General features: G+C 41.7%; 1 protein-coding gene across 1 annotated transcript in view; it reads right to left on the bottom strand.

Annotated features, from left to right (window-relative positions):
• The window catches only part of ARID2 (AT-rich interaction domain 2), a 92,078-nt gene that overhangs the window by 9,375 nt on the left and 57,356 nt on the right, over positions 1 to 25,347 (bottom strand). Inside the window, exons 14-15 of the mRNA XM_075209080.1 lie at positions 20,226 to 20,398; positions 16,342 to 19,211 (exon numbers count right to left, since the gene is read on the bottom strand). Of these exons, the coding sequence (XP_075065181.1) occupies positions 16,342 to 19,211; positions 20,226 to 20,398 (3,043 nt within the window). The remainder of the gene's footprint in view (positions 1 to 16,341; positions 19,212 to 20,225; positions 20,399 to 25,347) is intronic.

The following is a 25,347-nucleotide window of genomic DNA, read 5'->3' as shown; positions in this document are numbered from 1 at the left end:
AAAAACTGTTGCAAGTTTTCATTGTCAGTGCTGCATTGAAAAGGTTAAAAGTGTTTCCATACTTGAAGCACAATTGGAAGACAAAGACATGGCCAATATAATTAGGGGAAGCAGATGCATGCTCAATTCCCAATTATTAGAGAGAGAAAAATATTACACAGATGTTGATAAGGAATTGGCAGAACTGAGATCAATGTATTCAGGGATAAGGTAGCATCTAATGAAGTTCTAATTGCTGAGCTACAAAGTGATTTAATCAATAGAGCACATAATATATATATACCAATATGCAAAAAATAATCAGTTACCACCCTTCTCCACAACACATCCATGCCTAGAAAGCAGGTATGTATAACAGATAAGCGAAGCAGTAAAACATGGAGTATAGGACATAATATGTCCATACTTACCCATGTGATAGATCAGAGAAATCCAATAAGCCTCAGTGGCTGACCCTGTAGCACGCACATTAACTTATTCCCCAACACCCATGGAGAATGGATCTAATGGTCAAGCACAATTTTTGGATGATCAAGTTTTTGGCCTAGGCAGAAGTTGGGAAACTGTAAATACCGCTCCTACACCACAAAACAGGTCACAGTATTGGTACAGGGTTGCATGTTCCCCATCAAAATTATAGTATGGAGAAGACTCAATTTCTGTTGAAAATCCGTAAGGAAATTCCAAAATATGATCCCATTATAGACCCCTTTACCTCCTGCGATATTTTTGAGGGACATTGTGACAAATTTAGTGTCGCCCCAGAACATCTCATGGATTTGTTTAAATTGTGGTTACCCACTCACCTCAATCAGAGGTATGCAGCAACTGGAAAAACTGCTCCCAAAAATGGTCAATTTCACGATGAGGAACATAGGCTTTCTGTCCTCATGAAATTGGCATCTGCTGATCATTGGGAAGTTACCACAGAAATCCTATCTAACTTTAAACCAACCATTCACGAGGAACCATTGTCTATATGTGGCAGGTTTGAAGCAATGTATAGAAAAGTCACCAAAGATCAAGGTGCAGACGTTCCACAAGGCATGATACGCATGTTTGTGAAAAAGTTTCCTTACGTTGACACAGCAATTCGCTTAAGTGCAGCTAAAGAACCAACGCTTGCAGACGCAGCAATGGTTATAGAAGAGTATAGTCAAGATTTGATGAAAAATAGGAAGTCACTGAAGATCAGGGAATATGTTGTGGTAAATGGCAAATCACAAGATAACCGTTACATAACATATGGCAATGTGCGCAGACAGACACATATTACCCCTACAGCTCCTCCACAGGAGAAATGGGTGAATGTGCACCGTTATGCATGCCTAAAGTTTGGCCATGTAAGATGTAACTGTCCACAAGGTGTTCGCAAAGAGTATATAAGGGACTCTGAACACCAGGGCAATAACAATGGCTTTAAAAACAAGCCTCACGTTAGAGTTAGATGAGCAAACACATACCAAGTCAAAACTGCAGCACCTGAATCAGATGCAAAAATGTGTGTCGCTTGTAAGTACACATACTGGCCAAACAGGACAGTCTCATGTACAGTCACATAACTCAGTGACTCCACAGACACAGAACTCTTTAGAACAGGTAAACAATTGTGACGTACAGAAAGCACAAGTAGCAGTTCGCACAGCAGATATCCCTACTGGGAATCTGGTGCAACTAGATTGAAGGTTAGAGACCCCTAAGGATCTGGCACCAATATGCAATATCATATTGGATTCCTCAGGGAGACCCCACATAATGGCCAGAATAAAAATGAATTACTGAAAATTATGCTTTATACTGGGGCAGAAATTTCAATCACTAATGTAGAACATGACTTACTACCAGACAGCCCTCAGTGTGTGGTGACTGGATTTGATCACCAACAAGGGGGGAAGTAAAAGCCAAAAAAATTGAGGACGTTACTGTGGAAATCAACAATGATTTCACCTTAAAAATTCTGATGTGGTATTATTCAGGTTCTGATAACATTATCAGAACTGATGTAATGACACAGAATGGCTGGATCTTAGATCTAGCAAACTGTTTGCTATGGAAGGGCCCACGAGACGCAAAAGGTCTGTGTGATAAAGAAACATCACTTGGGACCACCCATACATGAAATTAGTGGAACAGTCAACATGGTTGTACACAAATGGCAAGAGGTCTCGCATAACACAGACCTTGAACCTATTGTATACAAATTCGAAGAGCTGTGGGCTCAAGGGAAGACTAATTGTGGAAAGATGATTAATGTTTAGGTGGACATACAAGGACCAGATCCACCACCTCAACGCCAATATAGTTTCCCCCCTGAAGCTATGGAACCAGTGATAGAAGCTGTGACTGACTTAGAAGCAAGGGGGTGGTCATAAAGGGAAAATCCAAGTGCAATAATCCCTTATGGCCTGTCAAGAAGAAGGAGACTAACACTTGGAGACTCACAATTGATCTCGGGGTTTTGAATAAATATACCCCCATATCAGCACAGGTGGTAGCAGAGACGCCAGACATTTGGCAAGAATAAACAGCAAAAGTAAGGTATTCTCTACCATTGATGTAGCCAATGGTTTGTTTTCGATACCATTGACAGAAAGCTTCTGTTACAAATTTACATTCACCGTGCAAGAATCGCAATACATGTTTTGCGTTTTACCCCAAGGATTTCACAGTAGTCCCATATATTTCCATCAGGCATTAGCAGAGCTACTGAGTGTATTTTCACACCCAGAATGCCTGCTGCAATATGTGGATGATCTACTACTCCATACAGAGACTATGGAGGAACATTTGACACTCCTACAGGAATTGTTAGCCCTCCTTGTATGTGCAGAGCTCAAACTGAGTCATCACAAAGCAAACCTGGCTAGGTCAGAGGTCATATTTCTGGGAGTCAAGATCGCTCATAGGACAAAAAGTATAATGGCTGCCGGAGTTGAGGCAATGGTTAAATTACCTAGACCAGGCCTGTCCAACCTGCGGCCCTCCAGGTGTTGTGAAACTACAAGCCCCAGCATGCTTTGCCAGTAGACAACCTGTTGATAGCTGGAAGGGCATGCTGGGACTTGTAGTTTCACAACATCTGGAGGGCCGCAGGTTGGACAGGCCTGACCTAGACCAAATACCCTAACAAGATTTGCGAAAATTCCCTGGTGTTACAAACTTCATGAGGGAGTTCATAGAGGATTTTGCTACAAAAGCGAAACCTCTGTATGAATTGCTCAGAGGTGAGGAACCTTCATTGAAAGGATGGGCAGAAGCACAGGAAGAGGGATTTTCTACTTTGAAAAGAGATCTCTCTTCTGCCCCAGTTTTGGCCACTCCACACCCAGAGGGTGAGCTGGCAATTCAGGCTCACACTGGCCCAAAGTCCATATCAACAGTCTTACTACAAGAGGATCTGTGACTAGACCACTAGGCTATTTTTCAAGACTTCTTTCTCCTGTGGAAAGAGGTTTTGATGAATGTGCAAAACAACTGGCTGCAATACATTATGCTGTCAAAGTGACAGAACATATTGTGGGATTTAGACCCCTTACTATACAGACCCCACACTCTCCATTAACCCTTCTACTCCGGGACAAGCTGCCTGGTGTCACTCAACAGAGGTTTGGGAGATGGATAATGGATTTGAGTGGACACAATCTCCAAATAAGTCACAAGGCAAAATATGTATTGTCCCAACTGCAAAACACAGCAGGGACAGAACACGACTGTGGACAAATGTCATATGATGAAACAATGACTTTGTTTAGACAAACAACACATCCGGATGACCGAGTCATCTTTGTTGATGGGTCTTGGTCTCACACAGATGGGAAATATGCGACAGGTATTGCAGTCTTGGATAACACTACAGGGCTTCAGAATTTTGTTAAATTACCTGGTCACCTGTCGGCACAAAGGGCAGAATTGGAGGCAGTAAAGGAAGCCTTACTACTCCAACCTTCAGGACCACATACTATATATAGCAACAGCTCATATGTAGTTCGGTCAATGACATTACACTTGGGTACCTGGCACAGGCACGGTTTTGTGGACAGCCAGAATAAACCCCTGGCGCACGTTTCAGTACTCAAAGAGTAATGGGAATGGAGAATGATGCATCCTGAAGAGGCTGTCATCATTAAAGCCCCTGCTCACCAAAAATGGAATAATCCCCTTGTCCTGGGTAATAACTCTGCAGACGAAGCGGCCAAACTGGCTGCTTTATCTTGGTTTTTCCGAGACCCAGATTACAAAGAAGTATCATCTTATAAAGTGACGATAGATAACAAGACTCTGGAAGAAGGCCAAGTGTCATTTGAAGAGGAACAAACAAAGGATCCTCTTCTTATATCCCACATTACCACACCACAAGGTCCCTGGTCAATTAAAGAGGGCATTCTGTGTCACACAAACAATGATGCTTCAGAACTCCTGCCAATTGTTCCTGCACATCTTCAGGTAGAGCTGACTAAACTCAACCATCAGCTCCTCGGACACCCTGGCCGAGAAACTCGTGAAAGGACTTTTAAAAGGACAAATTACACTAGCCAGGGATGTCAAAGACAGTGGATAGATAGATAATATATATATATATATATATATATATATATATATATATATATATATATATATATATATATATATATATATACACACACATGCACACGCGCACACATAGACCAATTTACTTCAATTTAAATGTATTGTTCTTAAGACATTTATAGGTGTCTTCGGCTTGTAAACGTGAATTCAAATTTAGATTACAACAATAGGATTCTTACAAGTATACACACACACACACATAGAATTAGTAACGGCCTCCAAATAAAACGATAAATGTCCACCAGACAAGCACAAGGATGCCACAATAATGGAATGCAGGAAATGCATAGATCATACATATTTTTAGCAAAAATAAATGTCCCAAATGACTATAGGACTTTACCAACTAAACTAAAAAAGCCAACTCAAGACTTGCAGCCTCCCTTTAATGACTGACACTTCCTGGGCTAGAAATATTTTATGAAAATTTACCCGTATAAAGACTATTTAGTTTAGTTACCAAAAAAAATAAATAAATCAAACTTAGAAATATGCTGTAATTTCAACAATATGCCCATATAATCTATTTAAAAAAATAATTATCAATGTTTAACTATATACGGGAATATTTAAATGTGTGTGTGTATGTGAATGCCCAGAAATCATAGTGTTACATGCAAAATTAATAATAAAAAGATACTTATACTTGTATAAAGCATATGCATTTCAGATTCTTAGATGTTTTATGTTAAATCAACTGAAGAGGAATTTTAATGATAGCCGAAAAAACACACCTTTCAAAAAAAAAAAAAAAATCAAAAAAAAAATAACAGACTCCAGATGGGTTTCATGTTGTTCTACACGAGACGGATCATCTACAAGAAGTTTGGATGCAAAGTACATCTGCATAAAGCAAAACTCTCAGAGCATGCAAAGGTAGGTGGGAATTCACCATATTATTCTCTACAGGTGTGGACAGTGTTTCATTTATCCTATTAGGAAAAGTAGTTAGTCCACACAGCTGGAGGGGGCATGATGGTGGATTGTGGGGAGGTAATTGAGGCAACATCTCCAAGCTCCATATGGCCACAGGATGGAAGAGACCTAAATCCAGCAGTTCAGGCCTCAGGACATGCTAAGACAAGGCCATAAACCAGGTCCGATAGTAATTATTACTTCGTAAATATGTTTATAATATACAATGGCTCAAATATAGGGTGTATAAAACTACTATACGAGTCCTCGGGGCCTATATACCATTACCTCCTATCTCCGTGAAAAGTGTAATATTTTATTTTTTGTTATTGCAATGACCAGATTTTGGCTTTGAATTCCACCAATAAAAAAAAATTACCCATAGAATTAAAACACATTTTATTAAATTGCAAACATTATAAATTACTTTTAGCTTTAAGAATAAAGACATTTTGTAATCCTTTAGTTCTGGCAATGTCCTGGCATTAACAGAACAGGCATCCTTCATAAGTAGGCTCTCCATGCAAAGGCATGGGGAATCCATTGACTATGGAACGTACCACCGGAGGGGGTTATCTTCTTCATGTTATATTCACTTTCATGTAAATATTTTCTCGGTATAATATCCTATACCTCAAACATGATTTCATTATCCCAGAACTGATCATTTTGCAGAGTAAAAAAAACAAAAATAAAAATACAGAATATAATAGATAATTACAGAGGACAGCAGCAGGAGCCTCTGTCTTCCAAAGTACGCTGGTCTTGGTCAGTAAGAGATGGCTTACATAAAGTGAGCATCTGGTCTCCTGCCAAAGTATAGGAGACTGGCCAGATAAGGGTATTAGTGTATGCTGGGCTAGGGCTCCATGTGCCACCCAGGGTCCACTTACATTTAATTACAGATATAATGCCACACTTTACTTCAGACAGAAAGACCCCTTAAAATGTTAAGAGGTTTAATTTTATGGCACAGAAAAAAATGCAGTGTGATCACTGAATGAATTGTATTATAGTGAGTAGATGTGTACACATACCCACCAAAGAAATAGTTTTGGGGTTGGGGAAGAGAAAGCTTGTGAATTCTCAGTCAAAAAATGATATCACTAACCTCATTAATGTCAAAAGGGCAGAAAGCATTAAGACCAAAAATCAAGCAAATTTCTCACTGAAATTTTTTTGTAATCTATCAACTCTACGTTTGTTTACTAAAACGTGTTTAATACTTGGCAATTTAAGACTTAAATGGTCTGAGGCACATTTTTAAATGTCTCGGTACAATGCGATAAGCAAGTTTATTTTCAATATGTAGAATATGTTCATGAATGGCCTCCTAATTATACCTACATATTTTTACACTGCACCCATATTTGAACAAATAGAACACAAATATTGTTTAACTGTCAATTTAGACCTGTTAAAATCTAATTAACGTATTACTGGGATTTTTAAAGGACTTAAGTCTTTGAACAACAACATTTCCTCCCCTTGTATTGGCTTCAAGGAAGCCTGACACCATTGTCAACCAATTCTCATGTGCAGCATCCATTTAGTGGATTTGAATTTTTATTTTTTTTTAACTATATTAATTTGTTAGGACACATTATGCTTTGTATATAAGCATTTCTTTATTACTCATGTTTTAGTTTATATGCAATGCTATGATACATTGATGTACATTTGTTCCCCTAGTACTCCAATATACAGGGCGATTCAAAAGTCGCAGTACACCCTTTTATTTCAAAAACTCTACAGGAATTGGCCTGATTGGCCGATTTCAAGATGGCGCCCATGTTTGGTACATACTGTAAAAGATAGACCACGTCACCCATACCTTACTGGAGTATTCAGGTTTCCCACTTTCCTGTAGAGTTTTTGAAATAAAAGGGTGTACTGCGACTTTTGAATCACCCTGTATTATTGGGGCATTTCTTATTATATTTTTTACACTACAATGTCAAAAGTATGTGGACACAACCTTTCCTAACAGGTACATAAAATCAAGCACACAGCCATGTAATCTCCATCGTCAAACATTAGCAGTAGAATGGGACATACTGAAGATCTCAGTGACGTTCAACATGGCACAGGCATAACGTACCATCTTTCAAACAACTCAGAGTTGACAGAGACAGCACTAGCATGACAGAAATTTGATAAACTAAGGGCTGTTCTATTGAAATGGAGAAGTCTAGTAGCAACACCACAAGCGTCAGATCCCCATGTACGAAGGAGTAACAATGGTCTGGGCCTTTTTTCATGGTTTGACATGGGCCCTTTATTTTCAGTGAAATGAAATATTAATGTACAGCATTCAATGACATTATAGAGAAATGTGTGCTTCTAACTTTGTGCAACAGTTTGTGGCAGGCTCTTCCTGTTTCAGCAATACAATGCCCCCATGCATACAGCAAGGGACATCAATAACTGGATTCCTGAGTTTGGTGTGGGAGAATTTGACTGGCCTGCACAGAGCCCTGACCTCAAGCCCAACAAATACCTTTGGGATGCATTGGTACAGCCTTATCACCCAAATGCTCTTATGGTTGAATGCATCTGAATTGCTCTTTAAGGGCCCAGTTTGCAGCAGCCACGTTCCAAATCTAGTGGAAATCCTTCCCAGAAGAGCAGAGGCTTTTATAGCAGCAAAAGGGAGGAGCAACGCTGTATTTTTTTTTTATGTTTTATTTTACAAGGTCAAAATCACAACAACAAAAAAAAAAGAAATGGTTGACAAAGTGAGTCCAGTTATAAAAAAAAAAAATAGACAGGAAGTAAACAAATCAACGGCCAGCGTAGAACATATGAACTATTGAGACAACCGAACCTTTGAATTTAGCGGTAACGAGTGACCCAAATTTTTTGTTAAAAGAGGAAAGAAGGAAGAGGTTGTGCGGTTGGAGGAAGTATATCTCTCTTCTCATGCGGTTTCTGATAGGATGGCTTGGTTAACAGTACAGAGAGAGTGGTCGGATTATTTGCTAGATAAATCAAGGCGTAAGTTGTTATTTGCTAAACATACACAATACTTTGAAGCGGATAAGTGTGGTAGGTTTTTAGCTTATTTAGCTAGGTCTGAAAGGGCGGCGACTGTAGTGGCGGGGATTACTGATACTTTGGGTGTCGTACATACCGTGACTGAAGAGATTAGTGATGTTTTCTATACGTATTTCAAAGAGGCTTATACGTCAAGAGCTGAGTACTCAGACTCTGATTTAGATACGTTTCTGGCGGCTGTTTCCATACCCGAACTGAGTATAGATGGTAGAGAAAGTTTGGAATTGTCAATTTCTGATGAGGAGATTGTAGCTGCAATATCATCGTTCCCAAATGGTAGGGCTTCGGGCATAGATGGGATACCCATAGAGCTGTATAAGAAACATCTGGGGTTTTTTGTGCCTCGCCTGAAGGACATGTTTACAAGTTTTAGAGATCAGGGGTGTGTGTCTCCGTCTTTGTCTGAAGCCATTATAGTTCTTATCCCTAAAACGGGAAAGGATCCCTTGTTTCCAGAATCATACAGACCGATATCGTTACTGGCAACGGATATTAAGATTTTAGCAAAAATTTTGGCGACACGGTTGAACCGGGTGATTAGTGAGATAGTGCATCCTGATCAAAGGAAAATCTACGGCCATAAATCTGCAAAGGCTTTTTTGTCATTTACAGTTGCCCCATCCTGCGGAGGAGGAGGCGGTGGTGGTGTCATTGGATGCTGCTAGGGCCTTTGACTCTGTGGAGTGGAGGTACCTGTGGGCAGTGCTTTTGAAATTTGGGTTTGGACCGTTTTTTATTCAGTGGATTAGACTTTTGTATTCTTGTCCTACAGCTAGAGTCTGTGTAAATGGCTTTATGTCCCGCCAGTTTGTTATGGGCAGAGGTACCAGACAGGGATGTCCCCTGTCCCCTGCTCTGTTTGCCCTTGCCATAGAGCCATTGGCATGTGTGGTAAGAATGCAGCCAGATATCACTGGTTTAAAGATGGGCTGCAGGACGGACAAGATTGCCCTTTATGCAGATGATATGCTACTTTTTTTTGTCATATCCTGATAAATCGTTGCCAAATCTACTCAATGTGGTCTCGGTGTTCGGTAGATACTCGGGACTTTTGATTAACTGGGATAAATCTAGCGTAACTCCGATCAGGGGAACCTGCCCTACGGGCCAAGTTCTGCAGACTTCTCTTAAATGGACTCCGGTATTTAAATATCTTGGTATCTGGATTTCTAATGATATGGGTCAGTATATTCAGCGTAATGTTCAACCTCAGATTGATTATCTTAAGAGCCGAGTTGGGGTGTGGAAGCAGCTGCCACTGTCGGTCACAGGTAGAATTAATCTGGTCAAAATGATAGTTCAACCAAAGTTTCTGTATGTTTTGCAGCAGTCGCCGGTCTATATCCCCCATAGTACATTCCGTTACATAGAACGTCTTATGGCCTCTTTGGTATGGGCGGGCAGGAGGGCAAAAGTTAAACTCACTACTTTATATCGTTCTCGAGGATCGGGGGGCTTGGCTTTGCCGAATCTACGGCTTTATTATTTTTCCTCCCAGTTAGCACATATTGAAATTTGGTTTAGGTCAAGGCTGGGTCTAGACTTGCATGATTTTTTGGTTTCTGAGACAGGATCTAGTCATACACGTGTGCAGTTTCTTCTGGCCGGAAGAAAAGTTGGGAGGGACCCCCCTTTATTAATACAGGCCATGAAGGTTTGGAGATTGTCGTCCCAGATTGGAGGGGGATTGGATCTAGATCCATGCACTCCACTATGGGACAATTTGGACTTTGGAGAACTGATTAGGATGGAGGGGGCTGGAGCTTGGCGGAACTACAATATAACACACATTGGACAATTGTATGAGAACGGTATATTATATTCATTTGAGCAACTTCAGACACTACATGAACTACCTAGGGGTTACTTTTTTAGATATTTGCAATTAAGACATGCTCTGGCCTCGCAGTTTAGGGAAGCTACTCCGAGCTTTAACGCAGATTCCTTAAGGGTGCAACTGTCAAGATTGGGCCAGAGGCGGAAAATCTCTTTTCTGTACTCAATTTTGGTGGAAGGATCTGGCGAAGGGGGCTTGCCGGAGCTGCGATGCAGGTGGGAGGGGGATCTGGGGCGTCTTAGTGATAAGGCATGGGGTATGGTGTTATGTAGCCCAAAGGAGGTCATCACATCAGTAAGATTTCGCCAAGTTCAATTTTTTCTGTTACACAGAGCATATCTCACCCCTCTTCGGCTTTCTAAGTTCAGTGGTGGTCAGAAAGTGTTGTGTCCCAAATGTAGGAGCGAGGAGGGGGGCTTCTGGCATATGCTTTGGGAGTGTCCGCTGGTTTCATCCTTTTGGGGAGAAGTGGAGGACTGTATTAAAAGATTGGAGGTGGGAGTGATTGCCCTGAGTCCAAGGCTCTGTATATTCGGTTTAGGCCTGAACAAAAAAAACTCGTAGACTCATTAGATTGCTTATCAATACGTTACTCATGCTTGCAAAGGTAGTGATAGCTAGGAAATGGATGGCACCAGAAGCTCCAACATTGAATAGCTGGATTGAACTTGTTAACGATACAGTTGGCCATGAAAGGTTCATGTATACCAGCAGGAATTTGGTGGATAAGTATGAAAGAATATGGTATAGATGGAGGATATCCCCGTATGTCACGGAGGGATTGAGGGAAGTGGAACTCTCCTGATTGAAGCTTGGGACAGACATCCAGCCACCTATTATGTTATTAAGATCAATGACTGTATCTTGTATTACCAAAGCTGTACCATTATCTCACTATATCTGGGGGGGAAAAAAAAAAAAAAAAAATGTATATATCCTTACTTGGAAATGTGAATGTTAATGTTTTTTGTTTTTCTAACTGCATGGTGTATAAATACTTGACAATGCTTGTAACACTGTATGGGGTATAGCTGGGGGGATAGCCTACTGTGTTGGGCTTTTTTGTTGTTTAAAGGAAAAAATACAATAAAATTTTACCTGATTAAAAAAAAACGAGGAAAGAAGGAAAGAGAGTGTATAGAGGAAGAAAGAAGTGAGAGAGGAGGGGGAAAGGAAAGAGGGTAAGAGGTGACTAGATTCACTGTAAGGAGAAAGAAGTCCAAGAAGGAGATATAAGAGCTGGATTATGTAAAGGGTGGGCACGCCTGAATAAAGGCTAACCATGGGTCCCAAACCTTGGTGAAAGCTCTCGAAGTGTTCCGAATAATACTAGTCATATACTCCATCCGTTGAGTCTGCCAGACTCTACTAATTATGGACTGCATGGAGGGAGGGGATTGCGTACGCCAGTCAAGCAAGGCTGTATTAATGTACACTGTTTTGGAATGAGATGTTCAAAAAGCACATATGGATGCGATGCTTGGGTATCTGCACACTTTTGGTCATATAGTTTATAATGACATTGTTGAAATCACATTCAGAATATTAATATATTTTTATTTTTTTAACCAAATCATTTATAGTGTTAAATTGTTAAAACACTTTTTTTGCGAAGCTTGAATATAGAGACATAAATTACATATATACATCATAGTCTGTTTTTAATATTAAAAAAACACATCAGATTCATTTCAATAGACTAATAGAATTATGTTTGTTTATAGAACAATGTAATCATATGTGTATTGCAGCCTTGTCAATATTCGCTAATATCTTGTGTTATATACTAGAAGTCCTTCGTTCTCTATATCCATTAACTTGTATTAACTCTTAGCAAATGTCCTTATGTAGTTTAATTATTCCTCCCACTGTAAACTACTTGGCGACTTAAATATAAACCAGCTATACATACACATCAAGCCTTCCCGACCACGTCCCGAGTAAAGAAAGGCGTTGGGAACGTAGTTTGATGTGTTGACACTGAGGCACAGGGTGTTACCCATATCAAGGCTTGGATCCTCTGTAACACTTCCTATTCATTCTACATGGGAGGTATCATGTGAGTCTTTACAACCAGACAGCTGTCTGATTACATATGCAGACTGTATTATGTATAAATTTCTTTTCACCCACAGATATATTACAGTAATACACACAATGTTTCACAACATCCTCGACAGGGTACTAGTTTACACATGACATTTAATAATTTTAACACACTAAATAAAAAAAAGTAAATAAAAACAGTGAAGGAAACAAATGTTTGGGTATCCTTTCAGTTGATTCAGCAACTTTTTTAAAAAAAAAAAATAATTGTTAGCCAAAACATTAAGCGAGGTAAGGGGAATAAATGCTCTGCCCCATGGTTGTTATGCCTGCTCTCAACAACTATGTGCTCCTCTAAGCTGCTGACTGAGGACTTAATATATCAAACTGACAAGTCATAAGTTGAATGATACAAAAGCATGCAAAGACAATAAAAATATATGTAAAACGGTTTCCAGCTTAGAATTTCTGCTCACAGAAACAAGAAATTAAATGGTAGTTAAAAGGAAGTGTTGGAAGTCAAGGCAAGGTTTGGAAGACTCCGGTATATCTCTGACAGAATGGCTTGTAAAACTGGTCAGGTATGGAGAGCAGCACCCACATATCACTGAAAAGGATCCGCAGAAAGCTTTAGCCGACACTAGAGTAGTGGTGTGCAGTACAGTGTACAGTTTACACCAAAATGATCTACATGGACATTTTCAAAGACCTCATCAAAAAAAGTTAGGGATTTTGTATAACACTTATATAATCTCGAAATGTGTGGACTGAAATAAAAAAAAATATATAACTTTTTGGCCACAAACACAAAATATACAATTCGAGAAAAAAAACAGGTGAAGCATTTACAGAAAAGAAACCCTTGCCAACTTAGGATCTATTATGCTTTGGAGTTATGTCAGAGGTACAAGAAATATCATCCAGGTAGAAGGAAGGATGGCTTCAACTAAAGATCAACAAATCCTGGAAGCAAATGTCCCAGATTCAGTAAAGAAAAAGTAACTAAAGCTGGGTACACACTACACAGTTTTCATCCAATAATTGGCTAAATCAGCCGACATACGACCGCTCATTTAAAAGTCGGGTCAGTGTGTGCAGTGACACGATGGTCGAAAGTCTGCCCAAATGGATGATTGTCGCCTCACTTTGGTTGGTCGTACCGTTTATTATTTTCGTTCCAATCTCGTTTCCGTTGTGTAGTGTGTATAAACTTCAGATCGATCCACAACAGTGAGTACGAAATTAAAGTTATTGCTCACGAAAACATGGCTGTAAAAAGTCGCTAAAGGGACGTCCGCTCTTCCTTTTATCGTCCTAAACAAGACTAGTGTGTATGCAGTCCATGGACCGAGCGATCGGACCATCGGTCGCATGTAAAATCGCTCGGCATAAAAAGTTGGTTGAAATTTCTGTAGTGTGTACCCAGATTAAAGAGGATAGCTATTCCAGAAAGACAATCACTCAAACTTTAAATATCTAAATGCATGAAAGATTAAGGAGTTCAAATAGCCTTCAAAGTCCCCAGACACTAAAATTGTTGAAAATCTATATAGAGATCTCAAAAATGAAGCGTATGCAAAGATGACATTTGTTAGCGCCGATTGCTGCCAAAGGAGGTGTTAGTAAGTACTGACTGACAGGTTGCCCAGACTTGTACGTTTCACATATGCCGCTTTATTTATTCTTTTCAATCTATTCAATTTAGCAAAAAATAGCAATTGTGTATAAATACGTCATGCTTATACCCTACAGAGGTTGTGTGGACTTCTATTACTGCAACTTCTCCCTCCAATGAAACATGCAATTGACCAGGGGTGCTCAGACACATTCACAAAGGCAGGCTATGTGCTGTCAGCTACCCAACACACACACACAGTTTTTAGGGAGAACAGCAGAATTTTTCTTGCTGGTCATTTACTTCTTGTGACTCCACTAGAAACAAGGCTCAAAGTATGAATCATTTATAGCAGAGGTGTCCTAACTCAGTCCTCAGCTATTAACAGTTCATGATTTCAGGATTTCTGTCTGTGGAAACAGGTGGGATAATTACTAACCAAGACAAGCAGATTAACTCACCTGTGCATGATTAAAGAAATCCTGAAAACATTACCTGTTGGTAGCCTTTGAGGTCTGAATTTGGACACCACTGATTTATAGGATTATATTGCCTGTTTGACATCTCTAACATAAGCCCATTTATGACCACTGTCCTTGTAAGTGTTAATATTCAAATATTTCAACCACACTACACTATGCAAGTCTACGTTCGCTTTCCATTATCCTTATATAAAATGTGTTAATACTATCCACAAATATTTCTGTACAAGTTTAAAATGCTTTTTCAGATGAAGCTTTGATAAAAGTAGGAAACCTTTTCCTATTCGGGAATTCTTGCCAACAAGGCTACAAAAGGACACTACAGGGAGGCCTATAGCATTTAAAGCAATGGAAAATAACTGAGTTATGTCAATTACTGTAAATATTATTACTATGGTTCCCAAACTGATGTTGCTATACATTTATTGACACATCTGTCTTAATTAAGTTTTTGGGACACAACTGTAAAGATAATATGAAGATAAAACTGAAATAATTACATACTATAAACCAAGGCAAGCCTTAGACATTCCTATGTGCATTCAAATGTTTTTCAATCATGTTCAGTGTGCATTTTGTCCTTTTACACTTTTCACCTATCCAACCTACCGTATATACTCGAGTATAAGTCGACTCGAATATAAGCCGAGGGACCTAATTTTACCACAAAAACTGGGAAAACTTATTGACTCGAGTATAAGCCTAGGGTGGGAAATGGCGCTATATAAATACCGTAAATGGTGATGATGATGATGATATCTGTCAGTTAGAATACAAATCTTTTGAAAGACTATATGACACAGAAATACACATTTATCTCTCCCTGTTCATCTTCTTATAAGTGATTTATATAAACTTTTGACTAGGACTGCACTGCTATAGACATTAATATCTCTGGGGATAAGGCAATGGGACCGTAGGTATATATCTTTGCATGTGTATTTATATTATGGTGAGGTAGCTGAGCATAAAACATTACCTCTGTGTGTGCAATGATGTATATGTCAGGAAGCGTGGTATTGCCTGGAGCCAGGCTGCCCCCTCTCTCCCTGAATGTCTGTAAGACTGTCTGTGCCAGAACGCACATGCGTTCCACTGCGGAACTGCACAGACATTCAGGGAGAGAGGGGGCAGCCTGGCTCCAGGCAATACCACGCTTCCTGACATATACATCATTGCACACACAGAGGTAATGTTTTATGCTCAGCTACCTCACCATAATATAAATACACATGCAAAGATATATACCCAAGGTCCGATTGCCTTATCCTCAGAGATATTGATGTCTCCTCCCAACTCACAAGAGTTTGGTGCTTGCCGAAAGCTCCGCAGTGGAACGCATGTGCGTTCCACAGACAGGAAGTTCGGCACTTGCATTTTTTTTGTCCATCAAACTCTTCAGTTAATGTTTTCCTTCTCTTTCTCTTCAGCCCTTACGCGGGCTGAAGCTATGGAGGCAGGCACCACCCTCCTTACGGCCGTGCATTGTGGTCTTTAACTATCACTCGAGTATAAGCCGAGGGGGGGCTTTTTCAGTACAAAAAATGTGCTGAAAAACTCGGCTTATACTCGAGTATATACGGTAAGTTGTTCTGACACATCCTGTGTACTGCTGTGACAACCATACTGATTGAAAATCATTAACGTGTATTTCTCTAGACCAAAATGTCTCAAGACACCTGTCCAAGTTAAGCGAGTGAATCTGCATATTAAGTTTAGTTATCAGAAGTGTTACATTTCACTTCAATTTCTTTAAACTCAAAACAATTGTACATTTTATTTGAGAACATATAAACACTTACCTGTGCAACCACTGTCTGTACAAAAGTAAGAGGATGCTGCTGCTGCTTTTGCTGAACAGCACTTTCTATTGCTACTTTAGCTACAGTGCTTGGATCAACACCTGCTGGCACAGCAACCATTGTTGCACTACACCCAGCATTGTTAGGGTCACTGATTGTAACAATCCTCACTCCCACTTTATTGGGAATTACTGGGACAGATTCCCGGTCATTGTCCTCTGCTGGTCGTTTTATAGCTTTGCATTCCAATGTGCCATTAGTAGACCGTACATCGACAGATAATGCAGACGGAGAAATCCTGGGTCCCATATGGGGCACTGCTATTACTTGATGACCTGGTAAAAGAGAGGCTGTAGACTGTGTTGATACAACTACAGACGGACGTTGCTGAGGCACATCTGAATTTAAACTGGAAACTACAGGTCCATTGGGTATGTCTGAGGTGCTAGCACAGTGTATCTGAATTGCAATGTTTGAAGCATCATGGGTACTACTTGCAAAATGTGACAAACTGTTGGGTATTATAGGTCCATTTGAAAGTTTCTCCATTTGATCACCTTTGGCAGTAAATTGTTGAGAAGAATCTAAAAGCTCCTGTTGCTCTGATGGAGATATTTCACCATTTCCTACATGATTGGAAGCTTTGTGATTTGGAAAGCTTTTGCTCAAATGAGAACAGTCTGCCTTTTCAAAATCACAAATCCCATTAACTTGTGGTCTTTTAAAGTCCGCTTTACTATCCTGCATATCGGACAGTTCAGAGTTTTGCTTTATAGAAGCTCCATTTTCCCCCAATTCCACAGATGACCCATTAGTGACCACTTGACTGGCCTCATTCTGAGTTTTCCCTGAGTTTGAAGGAGGTAGAGTGGAGTCACACTTTTTACCATTCAAAAGACTTCCTGTTTGCACTTCCTTTTGATTAGTTTCCCCATTGCTGGTGTTTGCAGAACCTTTCGGACAAGAAGGATTTTCCATCACTTCAATTTTACGTTCATGCACGTGCAAGCCTGTGGCTTCCTTCGCTTCTTCCTCCTTTTGGCAAATTATTTTATCACCCTTAAATGGGGGAGAAGCAGCAGATCCTGATAACTGCCCACCTGGTTGCGTAAGAGCAGCCGGAAGAGTTTGTACCTGTAATCCAACTCCTGTCTGTGTCCCACCTATTGGTGCAATAATCTGAGGAGTACCTCCCTGGCTTACTGTTGCTGTAGCAAAGCTTGTGTTTGGCACAACTGTTATGGTAACTTGATTGCCTGAAGTTCCTTGAAATATTGTTGCTGGGGAGTTTGAAATCAACTGGCCTGGCAAGATTTGTAAGTTTGAAATTGGGACAGTCTGTACAGCAGTTTGGTTCGGCATTGTACTCTGAACTAACTGCACATTTTGTTGCCCAACCAGTATTTGTTGCGTTGCAGGCTGCCCTTGTACGCCAAAGGAAGGTGTTTGATTATTGGCTACTTGATATACCACCTGAGGACTTGGTGCTCTTGCATTGTTGGGAGGTGGTATTTGAGGAGCAGGGAGTATGAGTTTTCCTCCAGGTGTTGAAGGTCCTCGTTTTGGAAGCAACAGTTGTTTAATTAGGCTGGACTCACTAGAAGTAGAAAGTCCAACACCTGCACTCTGGGCCTGCTGCTGTTGCTGCTGAACCTGTACTTGTACCTGCTGGGTTGACTGTGATTGCGGAGCTTGCACTTGTGCCTGCTGCTGTTGCTGAACTTGTGCCTGCTGCTGTTGGTGAGGTGCTGGTGACAACTGTTGCCTTTTTACAGAAAGCATTTGGCTAACAGTAGGAGGGGGTCCTTGTGAAACTGGTGTGGTGGGGGAAGACGTCATTATAGGTGGGAGCTGGTTATTTGAAGTTGGTATAGGAGAAGATGAAGGTGCTATATTTGTTTGCCCAGTTAACTGAACAGTCTGCCCAGTTTGAATTGCAGATGGATTAGTGAGAACAATTTGGTGAATGGCTGGTGCATACGCTTGACCATGTTGAGCTGGCTGGCTAACAATTACTACGCTCTGCTGAGGTTGTTGCTGCTGTGGCTGTTGAACTACTGTTGTAGATGATACTTGCTGAGAAGAAAGGGGTTTTGGAGCAATATTCTGGAAACCAATTCTAGAGGTCTGAGTATTCTGGACACCAGCTATCGTAACCACCTGCCCTGCCGCAACTTGGAAATTCTGTACAGTTGTAGCAGTTACTATATTTGATGATGAAGTTGTTACATATTGTTGTGGAGTTATGATAACTGTATCTTTCTGTTGATTGGAAGCTGGGGATTGTTGGGATGGGACCTGAACAGTTTGGGATGATGTAGTGATTAACTGCTGACCTTGTGGAAGTCCTGATGTTCCTGCTGGCATATTTTGCATTCTACCAAATATGTGACCTTGAGAAACTGCTTGCTGAATAACTGCTACAGGAGTGCCTGATGTTATCTGGCCCGGTACCACAGTGTGCAGTGGGGACTGTTGCTTAATAACAGATGGATGGTGAAACAAAGCCTGAGAGCCCACTACAGTAACAGAAGGCTGTTGTCCTGGATTGCTGTGATTTTGAACTATAGAAGCTTGTGTTGGTCCTCCCAAAGCAATAGTGACAGGAACTGCTGAATGTTGAACCGAACCCTGTATTACTGCAGCCCTAACTACTTCACAGGAAATTGGAGTTTTATTCTGTATTACAGTCACTGTGGTATTCTGTTGATGCTGGGCTTGACTGTGAGGATTCGGTGGTATCCGACAAATTGTCTGTGCCACACTGTGGATGCCTTGAATAGGAAAAGACATTTGTGTTGCGGTCAGATTAGGAGCTTGGTTAGCATTCAGACCTCTCTGGAAAGGATTCACTACTCCTTGCGGCATTCCTAAAAGTACATATGAATTAATAAAAATTATTAACGTATAGAATATGTAAGAAAATCGTTATAAGGTCCATTGGGTAAATCTGCGGTGCAACCACAGTGTATCTGAATTGAAATGTTACAAGCACTACATGTGTTTCTATACTGTCAAGGACCACTGTAACATTACATACAATCCACAGCAAGAAATATATAATTTCTTATAATACATATAAGCACACATTTGTTACCACCTTAGACAATTTAATTTTGAGCTATCCTGTATTCATTCCCCTAACCCAACCGCTTCTTATCAATATAAAAATTGTACTCACGAATATTTACACATGCGTTGAAATAAGGCTATACAGTGTTGGCTAACCTGTGACACTACATGTGTTGTGAAACTACAAGTCCCAGCATACCTTTGCAGCAATAAACTCCAATATACTGACAAAGCATGCTGGAACTTGTAGTTTCACAACACATGTAGTGTCACAGGTTAGCCAACACTGGGCTAAGATGTAAATGATTATTAATCAATTCATGACCAGAGTGTTTTCTTCCCTTTATGGCATAGGAATTCTTTTGAGGGGTTGACCAAAGTAATTTTTATATGGTTTACTTTTGTTAACAATCGAATAAATATATTTTTGTATCCAGTTATATAGGGAAAATCAGGATGGTAAAAAACAAAACATGCAATAGGTTATTCAAAACACTCTTTCACCAAAATAATTAATGTACATTTACCCCGAGTTTTGCCATCTTAGAAAAAACTGAGGTCTGAGCTGGAGAGGAGGGGCATAGTAAGGGAGGAGTGTGAGGAACAAACAAGTTGATAAGTGCCTAAACTCCTAGTGCCACCTACTATACTCCCAATCTTCCGCAGTGTCCCCCAATGGTAGGAAAGAGAAAACCTAATTAATCATAACTTTTTTAGCTTTTGAACTTTGAACTTTCTGGAGCTGGGAAGGAAAATTACTTCATCATATGACATCAACATTTATATTATAATGTATTAAAAGAGTATAAAACCTGCAGTGTCCGAAACCATATCAACCCTGACAGCAGTAGCTGGTTGCTGTTGATAGTACATCTGAATAGGAAGTGGTAGGGTCCTTCTTTTCACACCAGAAACATGGATATGAGCTTGTCCATTATTGTTTGGATCTTCTACTCTTTTTATGTTGTGGTTTGGGAATACAGACCTGTAAAACATGTGAACTTATTGAGTTATACTGGGATTACTACATAAACTTAACCAAAACCATCTGAAGAAAGATGAATCTAAGAAACAAATATTATGGAAACGCAAAAGAGAATCAAATGTAAGAGGGACATTTATAAAAAATATGCAAAGAACTGGATAAAATTACATAATTAAATTATATCACTTCTTACTACAGTTTTTACTACACTTTTCTAACTGGTGCCCTAATCTTTTTTGTATCTTTTGTTCAGAGCAAAAGAAAAAGTTAAATTACAGTAAACCCTCCTATAAATAAAAAGTATATATGGACTTAAAAACTGTATTTTATGCAAACATTAATCTAAGGTTTCCATTGTATTATTAGACTTCAGAGACCTAACAGAAATCAATTTTATGCATGAAGATTTGATACACCCTTAGGGGGTCAGATCTCTCATGATACACTTTTCTAACACATAGTATTACTTATACTGTAATTACAAACGTACAATGCAAGGATGCATATATTTAAAGTTACACAACATATTGCAAGTATATACAGCATTAATGGAGAGAAAGCTATACTGGTTCCAGCCCGGTCATAGTATGAAATCTGCGAAAGACGAGACCAAAGCAAGAGCAGACTCCCTGCCCCAATGCCTCCAGTTAGCCTCCCCCTGTGTTTGGTTGGGTAAGGTTAGACATAGATGTAAATATTGTTTAGTCATAATTGGTGTATGGCCCCATCCTGACTGTTAAGGTGGAAAACTGGGTAGGCTGATGATATCCAGTGATATATGTGTAATGCTATTGGTCAGCATGGACAGATGTAAAGGCTAAGAGACAGGAGATGAACATCGTGATCTAGGCACTCTGAGCTGCACAGATCTGTCATTGAAGCATCAGGCAGCCATGTATAAAGGGACAAACGGCTTAAAAATCTGGCTGCTCGTCATACACCCCAACCAGCTTGCACTGTGTGGTCAACAGAACTCCTGTGGGTGAATGCTGCACACAGACATAGAAACTATTTTGTTGTTTAAGGAGAGGGTCAAGGTGCAATTAAAGTCGTTTTGTACAAAAATAAGATTTTTACTCACCATAAAATCCTTTTCTCTTTCCTGCCATTGGGGGACACTGCGAGACATTGGGGTATAGTAGTGGATCCAAAAGTCTTGTCACTTTATCTACTAGTAGATCTTTGCTCTCCTCCCCTACTATGCCCCTCCTCTCCTGTGAATTCCTCAGTTTTGACTAACCAAGCGTGAGAAGAAAGGAGGTGATAATACCTGGAAGGTCTTAAAGTATAGAAACATATGATAATACTTTTCACACAGAACTATATACAGAGCAAGGGAGGGTGCGCAGTGTCCCCCAATGGAGTCAGAGAAAAGGATTTTACGGTGAGTAAAAATCTTATTTTCTCTTTCCTGCCATTGGGGGACACTGCGAGACCAAAGCTTCCTCAAAGGAGGGATTGCTCTGGACCAGCTGCGCGTAAAACTCTACGGCCAAAGCTTGCATCAGCCGACGCGAAGCCTTGTAACCTGTAAAATTTGGTGAACGTGTGGACGGAGAACCACGTCGCCGCTCTACACAACTGTTCCGCCGACGTGCCGTGTCTAGCTGCCCAAGAGGCGCCTACTGCTCTGGTAGAATGCGCCTTTAATCTTTGCGGAACGGGTTGTGAGGCCGTAATGTAGGCCTACCGAATTGTGGATGTGATCCAGCAGGCAATTGATTGCCTTGAAGCTGGCCACCCCCTCTTGTTGGCCTCATAGAGGACAAATAGATCTGTGGTTTTCCTAACAGGAGCCGTGCGGTCTATATAACAGTGCAGTGCTCAGACTACATCAAGTAACTGAAAAGCCTCCTCTTGGGAGTCCTTTCTGACCCTGAACGCCGGAACCACTATCTCTTGATTCAGGTGGAATCTGGAAACTACCTTAGGGCAGAACGAGGGCTTAGTGCGAAGTACCGCCCTGTCTGAATGGAAAATGAGAAACGGGGGGGTCACTGCGAAGCGCCCCTAGTTCCGACACTCTATGCGCTGATGCTAGAGCCAAGAGGAATGCTGTTTTCCAAGTCAAGTGTCTCAATGTCGCCGAGTGTAAAGGTTCAAACGGGGACTTGGTGAGGGCCCCAAGAACCAAGTTGAGGTCCAAAGGCTCCACTGGATGAGAAAATGGGGGCTGTATGTGAAGAACCCCCTGCAGAAACGTTTTAATGCTTGAGAAGTCTGCTATCTTTCTCTGAAAGTACACGGACAGAGCTGATACCTGTACTTTGAGCAACCCTAGGCGGAGGCCCTTGTCTAGGCCGTCCTGTAAGAAGTCTAGTAAGCGTGGGAGGGAAAATTTGGAAGTGTGGAATCCCTTAGATTCGCACCACATAATGTAAGCCTTCCAAACCCTGTAATATATGGAAGACGATAAAGGCTTTCTGGCCCTCATAATGGTTGTAATTACCTGCTGTGAGAGCCCTCTAGCCTTGAGTACTAGGGTTTCAGTAGCCACGCCGTCAAAGCTAACCGATCTAAACCTTGGTAGAAGAAAGGACCCTGAACCAGAAGATCTGTTCACATGGGAAGGTGGAATGGGGGGGCTGCCAGCCCCAGAAGGTCTGTGAACCACGCTCTGCGTGGCCAATACGGGGCTATTAAAATCGCAGGCACCCGTTCTCTTTTTAACTTCTTTAGTACCCGAGACAGCATGGGGATGGGGGGATATGTAGACCATGCGAAACCTCCATGGGGTCGTCATGGCGTCTGTGAGCTCTGCTCCTGGGTCTCGTGCCTTTGCACCATACCGCGTGACCTGATGGTTTAGTATGGAAGCCATCAGGTCTGGTGTCCCCCAGCAATCCACAAGCAGAGAGAATACCTGCCTGTTTAGGGCCCATTCCCCTGGGTGGAGTCTTTGCCTGCTGAGGAAGTCGGCTTCCCAATTCTGTACCCCCCGTATGAAGATGGCCGAAATCCTGAGTACATGAAGTTCTGCCCCTGCCATTATCCATTCCGCCTCTCGCATTTCCGCTGAACTGCGAGTGCCGCCCTGGTAGTTTATGTAGGCTACCGTGGTGGCATTGTCCGATTGTATCTGTAGAGGCTTTCCTGATAGGAACCCCTGGGCTCTTGTCAGAGTATTGTATACTGCTCTGAGTTCCAGAATGTTTATCGGTAGTCTGGCTTCCTGAGGGGACCAGAGCCCCTGTAGCCTCAGATGTCCAGTTACACCCCCCCACCCTGACAGACTTGCGTCCGTTCTGACGGGCGTCCAAGACCAGGTCTGTAAGGATTGGCCCTTCTTCAGATTGTTTCTGGATGTCCACCAGGCTAGGGATAGCCTTGTGCGTGTGGACAGCTGAGCGATCTGTCTGTCTAAACGGCTTTGGGATCCCGACCACTTGTGTAAGATCTCTGTCTGAAGTGGGAGGGAATGTAACTGTGCGAATGGGACTGCTTCGAATGCGGAAACCATTGTTCCCAGGAGTTTCATGCAACTGAGGATAGAGACTCTTTTCCTTGCTAGGAGGGCTTTTGCCTTCCTGCGCAGTGCTAAAGCCTTGTCTGACCGGAGATATATTCTCTGGGTCTGAGTGTCGAATATCAGGCCCAGGAATCGCATCTGCTGCGCTGGGGTTAGTGACGATTTTGGTATGTTCAACACCCAGCCGTGGCTCCGAAGGAATTCCTTTGTGATCTATACGTGCTGTGATAGGAGAGCAGCTGACGGGGCCTTCAAGAGAAGGTTGTCGAGGTAGGGGATAATAGTAATTCCCCTTTGCCGCAAGAGACTCGCCATGGTCGCCATGACCTTGGTAAATACCCTGGGAGCCGTTGCTAGGAGGAAGGGGAGGGCCTTGAACTAAAAATGTGCCTCTCCTACCGCAAAGCGTAGAAGGCACTGGTGTCCCTTCCATATAGGGACATGCAGGTAGGCATCCTTGATGTCTATGGATGCTAGGTATTCCCCTTGCTCTATACTTGCTATTACTGAACGCAGGGATTCCATGATATTTCTGAACCCTTAGTTGCTTGTTTAGCAACTGGAGATTTAGAATGGGCCTGAAAGTGGCGTCTGGCTTTGGTACGAGGAAAATGTTTGAGTAAAACCCTTAACCCCTCTCACGGGGAGGTACCCGCCCTATTACCTGTGCTGCCAGACGTCTTTGGATGGCCTCTTGGAGCGCCTTGCGCTTGATTGGACAAAGAGGAATGGGGGTGCGAAAGAATCTTTGTCTGGGGGACTGGGCTAAGTCTATGACGTAGCCTCGGGACACTATCCCTCAAATCCAGAGATCCGTTGTGGACGCCCACCATTGATCCCTGAAATGAAGGAGTCGTGCCCCTACCTCTATCTCCCCCAGAAGGGCCCCGGTCACGCGGAGTTCTTTTCCGCTGGGCGCGAGGATCCCCTCCTAGTAGCGCTCCTGCCCCCTCTTGTTAAATGCTCCTCTAGAAGCTGAGAACTGGCCTCTAGGGGGGGGCTCCCCCGCCTCGGGCAAAATTCCGAAATCTGCCCTGGCGGGGTCTATTGATTACCATCGGAAGAGCAGTGCTCTTTCCCCCCGTAGTTTCGTGAATCACCCTCTCAAGTTCTGAGCCAAAGAGGGTTACGGCATCAAAGGGTAAATTCTCTAGAGCTTTCTTAGAATCAGCATCTACCACCCACGATCGTAGCCATAGGCTGCGGCGAGCCGCCACTACAAGTGCAGAGGACCTGGCGTTAACAGATACAGTGTCTCTGTGGGCATTTGCTACATACTCAGCCGTCTCTAGGACGTGCTCTGCTACGTCCAAGAGCTCCGTCCGAGGAGTGCTGTTCTTAAGGCCTCTAATTAATTCCTCAGTCCATAGTTGAATGGCTTTGATAGTCCATGCTCCGGCCAATTTTGGTCTAAACAAACTGCCGATTGCAGTGTATGCTGAGCGGAGCGCTAAGTCGCACTTTTTATCAGTGTGATCTT

This window comes from Mixophyes fleayi, chromosome 4, assembly GCF_038048845.1.
Source record: "Mixophyes fleayi isolate aMixFle1 chromosome 4, aMixFle1.hap1, whole genome shotgun sequence".
NCBI lineage: Eukaryota > Metazoa > Chordata > Amphibia > Anura > Limnodynastidae > Mixophyes > Mixophyes fleayi.
The sequence above is the reverse complement of the archived record's forward strand: the minus strand, read 5'-3'. Positions and strand labels throughout refer to the sequence as shown.